The sequence below is a fragment of the Bidens hawaiensis genome, unplaced genomic scaffold (assembly GCF_021521415.1).
Source record: "Bidens hawaiensis isolate Kalapana, Puna unplaced genomic scaffold, B.hawaiensis_p1.1 tig00049273_1, whole genome shotgun sequence".
NCBI lineage: Eukaryota > Viridiplantae > Streptophyta > Magnoliopsida > Asterales > Asteraceae > Bidens > Bidens hawaiensis.
In genome coordinates this window covers 93,889-104,540 of record NW_027498833.1, presented here as the reverse complement: position 1 = coordinate 104,540, position 10,652 = coordinate 93,889, and the positions used below count along the sequence as shown (strand labels likewise).

Genomic DNA, 10,652 nt, shown 5'->3' with positions numbered 1-10,652 from the left:
AAGAGCATATTCTTTATATAATTGCTATTTAATATATCAAATATATATATATTTGCATAAAAGTAATAATATATATAATTATGATAAAATAACTAAACATAATTAATTGAATATTTATAAATTAATTAATAAGTAACATTACTTTAGCGTAGCTAAAGTTAAAAAAGCGAGCTGAACTCAAATTCTCGTATGCTAAATGAGCTAAGCTCCGCTCGTTATCTTAATTCTTTTATGAAAAGCCAAATGATTCCTCCAAAGTACCGACCCTACAAACTTGAATTCTTTTTTCAAAGTCACCCTTGAAAGTTGATGATACATTAAATGAGTCAAGTACAATCAGAATTGGGAAGATTAAGAAGAGAAAAAAAAGTTGACGTTAAAATTGTTTTCAGACGTGGGGTAATTACTATAAATTGATACCACATCCCTAGCAACTTAATCAATCGAGTTTTCTTTCAAATAGTGTCTTGAATATACTGCAGCTAGTGGCCATTATGTTCTTGTCATTATTCTCTAAACTAGAACTTGAAGTAATCATAACGGTCATTCTTGTCGTACATATGATTGGAGCTGTATACGGTTCTAGTGCTGCTTCGGATCATCTTGCATTACGAGAAATCAAATCCAAGATCACACATGATCCTAGAGGTGCATTGACATCTTGGAATGATTCTCTTCCTTTTTGCGAGTGGAGAGGAGTGGCATGTGGTCGCCGCCACCAAAGAGTCACATTTTTGAATCTGGAAGACATGGGTTTAGTAGGCTCTTTATCTCCTTATATCGGTAATATGAGCTTTCTTGGTTACATTGTCCTTGACAACAACCAATTTCAAGGAAGTATCCCACCCGAGATAGGTTATCTATATCGATTACAGGTATTATCCCTTTCCAACAATTCATTCACTGGTGAAATCCCGGCCAACATGTCAAGTTGGCCAAAACTTACTTTCCTTAGCTTACGATTCAATAAGCTATCCGGAAAAATTCCAAATACTTTTAGTTCTTTGTTGAAAATAAGTTCGTTAACTTTCGCAAAAAACAATCTCACTGGCGGAATTCCACCATCCTTAAGCAATCTCACATCTCTTGTATCGCTTAGTCTCTCTTTTTGTCCATTGGGAGGGAGCATTCCTGATTCTTTCAATAAATTAAAAAATTTGAGAAGAATAGGCTTGGGTGAAAATGGCCTCGTTGGCGCATTCCCTTCGTTTTTATATAACCTTTCGATGCTAGAAATTCTAAGTTTTCCAGAAAATCAACTTCAAGGAAGTCTACCCTCCAACTTATGTTTGCGTCAACCCCATCTCACTCGTATAGAATTAAATTCCAATCACTTCAACGGATTCCTTCCACCTTCAATATCAAATTGTTCAAAGTTGTATACCCTTGATGTTGCTCATAATGATTTTAAGGGGGGGATAGCAATTGATTTTGGAAAACTACAAAATCTTAGTTTTCTATCCCTTGGCTTCAACAATTTTGGAAGCAAGGGTCTTGATGACATGAATTTTTTTCCTTCTTTGTCCAACTGCAGCAATTTGAAAGTCATAAACCTTCCCATGAACAAATTCGGAGGGGTGCTGCCAAACTCACTTGGGAACTTATCATCCACACTGTCGTACCTACAGATGACTTCAAACTATATCACAGGCAGTATCCCTTCATCTATTGGCAATTTGATAGGCCTAACTGCACTTTCTCTAGGTGCAAACAACTTCACAGGCATGATTCCTGAAAGCATTGACAAGCTTCAAAACTTGCAAATGCTAAATCTTGCCGACAACCGTTTCTCTGGGGCTATTCCAAGATCTATAGGAAACTTGTCACTTTTAACTAAAGTAGCTTTAGGTGGAAATAGTTTGGATGGTACTATACCCATGACTTTTGGGAGGTGTAGAAAAATGATAGGTTTGGACCTTCATGGAAATAAACTTACTGGAAGTGTACCCAAACAACTATTCGACATGTCCTCAATTTCTGAAGGACTAGATCTTAGTCAAAACAACTTGTCCGGAGTGCTTCCACAAGAGATTGGCAACCTGAAACAGTTAGGATTACTTTATATTTCTGAGAATCGTTTCTCGGGTGAACTGCCAACAGGCTTAAGCAGCTGCATCAGCCTTCAAAAGCTAAACCTTTCTGGAAACTTTTTTTATGGATCAGTTCCAGTATCATATAGTTCATTGAAAGGCCTGCAATCGGTTGACTTGTCACACAATAACCTTTCTGGCCACATTCCAACGTATTTGCAACAAATTCCCTTGAAGCATCTCGATCTTTCGTATAATAACTTTGAGGGTGAGGTACCTGTTAAAGGTGTTTTCGCCAACGCAAGTGCAACATCCGTCATTACGAACGCTAGACTTTGTGGGGGACTACCCGAGCTTCACCTACCCATCTGCAAAACCAAAACAAGAGACTCCAAAAGACGTACTAGAAAGCTTTCTGTTCGCGTTATTATAGCAATTTCACTATCTTCCTCTGTTGCGGGTTTAGGTTTGTTATCATTTGTCTCGTTTTACTGTTGTTTAAAAAAGAAAAGAGATAAACCATCAGAATCAAGATTTGCTAAATCTTTTGAGAAGATATCATATGGAAGACTTTTCAAAGCAACCCAAGGGTTCTCTTCAAAAAATTTGATTGGAACTGGTAGCTTTGCTTCGGTTTACAAAGGAATTCTTAATGAGAATGGCTTCACTGTGGCAATCAAAGTACTAAACCTTCAACGTCGAGGAGGTTTCAAGAGTTTTATGGCTAAGTGTGAGGCATTGAGAAATATCCGTCATCGCAACCTGGTGAAGGTTATAACTTCATGTGCAAGTATCGATTTCCAAGGGAATGATTTCAAAGCTTTGGTGTACGATTTCATGCCAAACGGGAGTCTGGAGAGTTGGCTGTATTCAATAGACCATAAGTTAGATCTTGTTCAAAGAATCAATATCATCAAAGATGTCGCTTGCGCTCTTGATTATCTGCATTGTCATTGTGGAAATGTTATTGTTCACTGTGATTTAAAGCCGAGCAACATATTATTGGATGCTGATATGGTTGCTCATGTTGGTGATTTTGGGCTCGCAAAAATACTTTCCTTTGAAGGATCTAACACAAACACGAGTAGCTCAAGTATCATAAGAGGAACCATTGGGTATGCACCTCCAGGTAAATTATGATTACTACTCATTAATGCCATTATTTAGGGGGCGTTTGGGATTCCTTATTTTTACCTCCTTATGACTTATGAAAAAGTCATTACATCATGGAACTTTTCCATTCGTACATTAAGCAATCTCAAACAGCTTTTTAACTTTTCATAAGTTATAAGTTATGAGGAGGCAAAATATGGAATCCCAAAACTCCCTTAGTCTTTATATTAGTCATATACTACACCATATAACTCACTCTCACTGAGTTGCAGAATATGGGCTTGGAAATGAAGTGTCAACTAGTGGTGACATATATAGTTATGGGATCCTATTGTTAGAGATGCTGACAGGAAAAAACCCTATTGATCCAATGTTTGATGGAGGGCTAGGCCTGCATTCATATGCCATGAGTGCCTTAGCTGATGGTTCGGTGCTTCAAATTTTGGATCCAGTGCTTCTAAATGAGGATGTCTATGAAGATGGTTTAATTTCACTGGTAAAAATCGGAGCACAGTGCTCTTATGAGTCTCCACAAGATCGGATGGATATTGGGACTGCTGTTCACAAGCTCTTTGCGATAACAATATAATTAGATCTTGATTTGTTAAACATCCCCAATGTAAGTGGTGCAACCCAAAAGGCTAGCTAGTTTGTGTTATTTATTTGTATATGTTAATATTGTATTGAATTAATGTTCGGGTGTCTGTGCAAACATTACTTTCTTATATCTTTTGTGATATATAGTATATTGAAACGTATCAATGATCATAATTTTGTGTGTATCCAGTCTAATATCTTTTAGAGTCACCGATCCTTAGCCTAAGATGTATGGATCCAGATTCAATGTTTTATGTAATGTTAGCGAATAACTTGTGCCTGGTAAAATTAATAATGATTTTGATTATACCTCCAACACCACTATCCCACTCTAGCTTGAACAGATCTATACCTCTGACTGGCCAATGTTTTGCCGGAAAATCGACCGCCATTGGGAAAAATCGTTGGTCACATTGCTAGCCTCTGGTTGGCAACAACCCCCTGATATAGTCATTTTATTAATTTCACACATACTTGACAGAGAAAGTTAACATCCGTCCATGTTAGGGACCTATAATGTTATTGTTATGTAAAATTTAGGACCAATCCTATAATTTCCTAAAGTTAGGGACCAAAATAGAAATCTAGTCAAACCACATGGACCATTCATGTAATTTATTCTTACAAATATAACATAGCTAGAGTTTTAAAAATCAACAATTAAATCTTGTGTTCACATGAATGTTTCTTGCTTTCTGTTACTGCGGGTTTGCACACAAATTCAAAGAAAATTGGGGCAGGGGCGGAATAAAATGGGGTCAAGATTGAGTTCTGACCAATATGTGTTCTGATTTCATCAGTGCAACTTGATCTAGGTTTTTTGTCAATTAGATGTTTTCCTATTTGCTTCTAGTATTTTTTTTTGTTAATTAATGCTTCATTCAAATTTTCCATTATAGGGGTTATATTTTCTCATTTTACTTACTTTCGGTTCAAATGTTTTATGCAGCTTACCAGATATCATTGATGAAATAGCCAGATAGGATGAATTGAAAAAGAACAGACATCTTCGTTGTGCTACTGCTAACCAAGAAAGACTAAAATCGTGTTCACCATGTTTAGGAAGGCACAAGTAAGACTTTTTTCTTTTTTTTTAAATAATATAATATAATATTTGCTCATTTTTTTATTGCTAATTAGTTGATGAATTACATTTCAGGATTTGAGCAATTGAGCCTGCACCTGTTCAAGCACCGGCGGAGTAAGCCTTATGGTAGGATGGGCCAAGGCCCACCATAGGTTTGTTGTTGGGTAGAGGTGCACAAAAGGCTCTGGACCTGACCGGCGGTTTCTATCCCGAACCGGACCCGACCCTATCATATCTGCGGGTCGGACCGGGCTTTGGGTTTCCCCCAAAACCGGAACCGACCTGGACCCGGTGGAACCGGTTCCACCAATACCCGGTCAAAACCCGACCCAACCCTACCACTGAAAAAAACCCGGTAAAACTGGTCAAAACCCGACCCAACCCTACCATTGAAAAAAACCCGGTAGAACAGGTCAAATACCCGACTATACCCGGAACCGGTTCCTACTCGGACCCGGTTTTAACTTTTGCTAACCATACCCGGTTCCGATTCTTGAAAATACCCGGTTTGTACACCTCTATTGTTGGGTAAGCAATTCTCCACCAAGTATATATATTTGTAAACATTTTAGCTAAAGGCCCACAATAGTTTTGTAAGTGAGTGTTTGTAAAGCTTGGTAATTCTATGATGGCCCACATTGTATTAAAGAAAGTAATGTTTTTAACTTTGACTTCTTTGTTTGTGATAACTATTTGAATGTTACCAATAACATAACATTATGTTTTCTAGCCATTCATGCACCGGCTATTACAAGTGAGAACCATTTTTTTTAAGGTTACATTATGTTAATATGTTACTATTATGCTAATATGCTATTTATTTCTTTAAAGTTATAATTTATTAATTGCATTCATTTTTATTTATTAGGAAGTATGAAAAAATATCATGTTAATATGCCACTTGTTTCTTTAAAGTTTAAATTTATGAATTACATTCATTTTATTTATTAGGAAGTATGAAAAAATATCAAAAGGATGATTTCCACGCGAAAATTTAGTGGTTTAATTAATTGAAAGGTGGTGGTGGTGGTGGTGGTGGTGGGTGGGGGTTGGGGGTTAAAGGAAAAAATGAGGGGGTAAAAGTAGAATTTTTTTAAATAATTGATGTCACACCCTTATTAGTTGTAACTTGTAAGCATGTTGTAAGCATGACTATGTTTAAGAGTCATCCTTAGACTTAGACTATGGTGTATGGATCTGGATTCGATGTTTTATGTAATATTAGTGAGTAACTAGTGCCTACTAAATTAATGATGATTTTACTTTTGGTCCCTAACTTTGTAAAATTATACCACTAGTTCAAACTTTTACATAAGCATAACACAAATGGTCCCATATATACATGGATAGAAGTTAATTTTCCGTTAACTATGTGTGAAACAACAAATGCCCATCTATTTAAAAAAATGAAAAAGCTAAACACCCATTTATTGGATGTTAAGTTTTATATTATGAGCTTATGGGCCCATTACCCTAAATACTCAATGGGCTCGTGGGCTCATAAAATAAAACCCAACGTCCTGTATTATTAAGACTACCCGATCGGCTGATCCCCACACCGATCCCACTCTTGAACAGATCTATACCTCTAACTGACCAATGTTCCACCGGAAAATTGACCGCCGCTAGAAAAATTGTCCGCCACTAGTAATTTTAGCCGTTTCACACATACTTTACAAAAATAGTTAACATCCATCAATGTTAGGGTTCAATAGTGTTATGCTTATGTAAAAGTTAGGACCAGTGGTGTAATTTCCCAAAGTTAGGACCATTCTGTAATTTATTCTTATAAATATACATAGCCAGAGTTTTAAAAATCAACTATTCGAATTAGTCATATATGAAAAAGGTCTCTTGTTTTTCCACAAGGACCACATTAAATCTTGTGTTCATATGAATGTTTCTTGCTTTCTATTATTGCGGATTTTCAAACAAATTCAATGTGAATTGGGGCAGGGGCGGAACCAAGTGGGGTCAAGATCGAGTTCTGACTAATATGTCTATGCTCTGGTTTCACCACTGTACCTTGATCTAGATTTATGTACACGCTTTCCTTTTTTGCTTCTAGCCTTTTGTTAATTAGACGCTTTATTCAAGTTTGCTTTCATTTTAAAACACAATAATAGTGCAAAAATAAAAATTTGGAACTCAATACGGACAAATATAGAAACTCAATAGTGTTTTTACGGGGTTGGGCTAGGAGGGTCACCTAACGCCTTCTTTTTTCTTCTCATCAGAGTTCTTTCACAAAGACGTTTTCCAATTATCGTAGTTGATATGCTCAATTTATCAGGGAATATTATTTTTGTGACAAAAGTCTAGCACTTGTAGCTGCAGCAATCATATCATGCTTTGAAGATTGAGACTTTGAGTCAACAGTACGTAACCAAAAGGCTTCCATCCACATATCTCATACCATTAAGTCATATCATAATTTCTTTAGCTAATGGGAAAGCAAGTACATTTGAGAAGATTTTCTAGCTAATTATGATCGACACGAAATTAACGAAAAAGAAAGTTGAAAAGTTTGTATAGCATTGATCCTTTTTATACTAGACAAACAAAGTACCATTTATGTTTCAGACTTCAAATCTTTAGGCTACCTGTTGTGGCGGGGCTTTAAACGTCAAGTTAAAATGTCATGTTATTGCTGCATAGGCAGTGGGGCTTTAACTAGAGATGCACAAACCGGTTTTTTTATTTCCCACACTAACCGGTTTTTTAAAAACCGGACCGGTTTTAAAACCGGTTTTTTGAATTAATAATACGGACCGGTTAGAACCGGTTTTTAACCGGTTTTTTTAACCGTTTTTTTTTTTAATTTTCGCGATTTAAAATACGAACGTTTGTTTTTTTTTTATATTTTGTAAATAATGAAGATCATTAAAAATACAAATATTAAAATTTCATTTAAAATTCAACATTAAAAATACAAACATTAAATGTTGTTTTTAACGAACTAATACAAGCGATTACAAACTTAGGGATATTGTCTTCGTACAAACAAACAAATCATTAATACATGACTAATTTTCTTCGCTACCCGATCCCGAGCTATTTCTTAGGTACTCGTCGTAGGCGGCTTCTTCATCGGTCATTGCTTGAGTATATCCTTCATTGACCTCGTCTTCATACAAGCCCGCTTCATACTCCATTTCCCCCTCGAGTGAGCGTTGATGTTGTGCCCTATCTAAAGAGTCCAAGTAATCCTTGTAGCAAATCGACATCTCTATAGCTGGTGCAGTGAGTCGAGTCCTCCTAATCGATATAACCCTGCCAGAAACAGAAAAAGTAGACTCCGAAGCTACCGTGGAAGCTTGGACCGTTAGTAAATCTTTGGCCATGGCGGCGAGGATCGGAAACTCATCCTCCTTACCTCTCCACCAAGCCAGCAAATCAAGACTTCTAAATTCATCCGGAGTCATGTGTTTCACAAAGTTGCTACCACTGTACCTTCTAAGTTCACTACTTGGGGTGTTTACTTTTTGACGTTTACCGGCGTCTTCCCAAATCATGTAGTACATCCCCATTTCAAGGTCGGTTTGGGATTGGGATTGGGCAGCAACTCTCAACGAGTCATGAATTTGGGAAGACGACCCGTATCTTGTTAAGTAAACATCATACATATTTGAGAAGGTAGGGTTGAAAGTATTCCTTAAAGTTTGGCTAAAAAAAGGGTTTTCAGCGGTGTTTAACCCAAACTCATCACAAATTTTTTCTATTAAAGATTCAACACCACCAACATTGATGCAAGGGTTTAACGCAGCAGCACAAGTAAAAACAGCGGGTAGTTCTTGAAAATATTTTCTAAATTTTTCTTTCATTTTTACACCAATATCAAAATAAGGTGCACCCCTACAATCAAGCTCACTCAACTTTGTGCACATGGCAACAATTTTTGGTAAAGTAATGGGGCTTGTTGGATAGTAAACCCCTGATAAACTAGTCGTGCAAGATTTAAAAATTTGAAGGACCTCCGTAACGGTCTCAATCAATAACCAGTTTGAAGGATGATATGCTACACATTTACCCCTACTTGCCATAATTTGATGAAACGCAATCAAAGATTCTTTTTGTTGGATGGCTTTTTCAAACATGTTATAAGTGGAATTCCATCTTGTAGGACAATCCCAATTTGGCCCCAACCATTGACAATTAGCATCGTCGCAAAATTTTTTGTATCTTGAAAATGTTTTATTGTTGCTAAAAACATCTCGTAACACTCTTTTAAAATTGTTTCTTTGTGTTTCAATCACTTTTAACCCATCTTGCACGGCCAAGTTGATAATATGTGCAACGCATCGACTATGAAAAAACGCTCCATCACAAATAGGTTTATACTTTAATTTTAAATGCTCAACCGCGGCCGTATTGTTGGACGCGTTATCAAACGAAATTGAAAGGATTTTATCTTGAATTTTGAATTTTCGAATGATTTTATCCAAGATTAAAAAAATATTTCTACCCGTGTGCGGGTAATCGAACAAATGAAAAGCAATGGTTCGTTTCATCATTTGCCACGACTCAGGGTCTACCCAATGAGCCGTGACACAAATGTATGAGTCGGGCGAACCATGAGGTACCGACCAAACATCCGTTGTTAAGTTTACACCGTTTTTTAAATTTTCAAAGTATGAAATTAGTTCGGATTTAGCGTTTTTCCATGCTTTGAGACAATCTCTTCTAAGGGTCGAACGACTTACGTGTTGGTAGCGTGGTTGAACAAACTGTTGCATCATCTCAGTGAATTCTGGGTTGTCGAAGTGGTTAAAAGGAAGTGTTTGTTTAATCACAAAGTTTGAAAATTGTTGACATGCCGCATCAATGTCGTACGTAAACACCGTTCCTTGATTCGTCATCTCCGGTTGCGAACTACTTCCCGCTTCGTTCTTCAAACCTTTGCAATAGCGCTTTTGTATATGCGCTTTCAAAGTCGAATTGGCATCTTTGGCGTAGAACTTCGCACAATGCTTGCATCGAGCTCTTTGGACACCACTAGACATTTTGCGTAAGTCGAAATGTTGCCAAATTTCTTGGTTTCGTTTCGTGGGGATGACCCGAATGACTGTTTCTTGGTGTTAGAGGCACCCATGTTGACGGATGAAGTAGCACTTTGGGAGGCCATGGTAATCGAGTTTGAAATAAACGTTTAGAATGTTTTTAGCGAGTTTTGGAAGTGTGAGATAACCGAAATAAACGTTTAGAGTGTTTTTAGCGAGTTTTGGAAGTGTGAGATAACCTTTACCCAACCTAAACTATATATAGATGTTTGTGGTGTTAAAATGGTAAAAAAAACAAAAAAAAAGGGTCAAAAAACCAACGGCTATATGACCGTTATCCAACGGTAAAAAAAAAATAGTTTAAAAACCGGTTAACCGGTTTTTTTAAACAAACCGGTTTGTTTAAAAACCGGTTAACCGGTTTGTTTAAAAAAAACCGGTTTTTAACCCTAACCGGTTCGGTTTTTTTTCTAACCGGTTTTTCTAGCTTGATGTTGTAACCGATACACTAACCGTCGGGTTTAAAACCGGTTTGACCGGTTTTAAAAAAAACCGGTTTCCGGTTTTAACCGGAAAACCGGTTCGCTAACCGGTATTTTTGAACATCTCTAGCTTTAACTAACACAGTCCTTTAACACGCGTTGTGGTTTAAAGCCCAGTTACCACATTATTATTTCCTTGTTTACCGCTCTCTCTCTCTCTCTATATATATCTGGTTCGTTCCCTACATTAATCAAGCTAGCTTCTGAAAAAACCATAAACAAAATCTTTGATTTAAGCCCCTTCCATTTTCTCCCCAAAATCTTCAAACACTAGTAAGTCATT

General features: G+C 36.9%; 1 protein-coding gene across 1 annotated transcript; it reads left to right on the top strand.

Annotated features, from left to right (window-relative positions):
* Positions 1-560: 560 nt before the first annotated feature.
* LOC143597959 (receptor kinase-like protein Xa21) lies at positions 561-3,732 on the top strand. The gene is made up of 2 exons (XM_077076318.1): positions 561-3,159; positions 3,416-3,732. The coding sequence occupies exons 1-2, from the start codon at positions 561-563 to the stop codon at positions 3,730-3,732; spliced, it is 2,916 nt and encodes a 971-aa protein (XP_076932433.1).
* The last annotated feature ends 6,920 nt before the right edge of the window (positions 3,733-10,652 follow it).

Coding starts and splice junctions, on each gene's coding strand:
- LOC143597959 (XM_077076318.1), top strand. CDS start 561: ATGATTGGAGCTGTATACGGTTCTAGTGCTGCTTCGGATCATCTTGCA. Junction 3,160..3,415: donor CATTGGGTATGCACCTCCAG/GTAAATTATGAT, acceptor ACTGAGTTGCAG/AATATGGGCTTGGAAATGAA.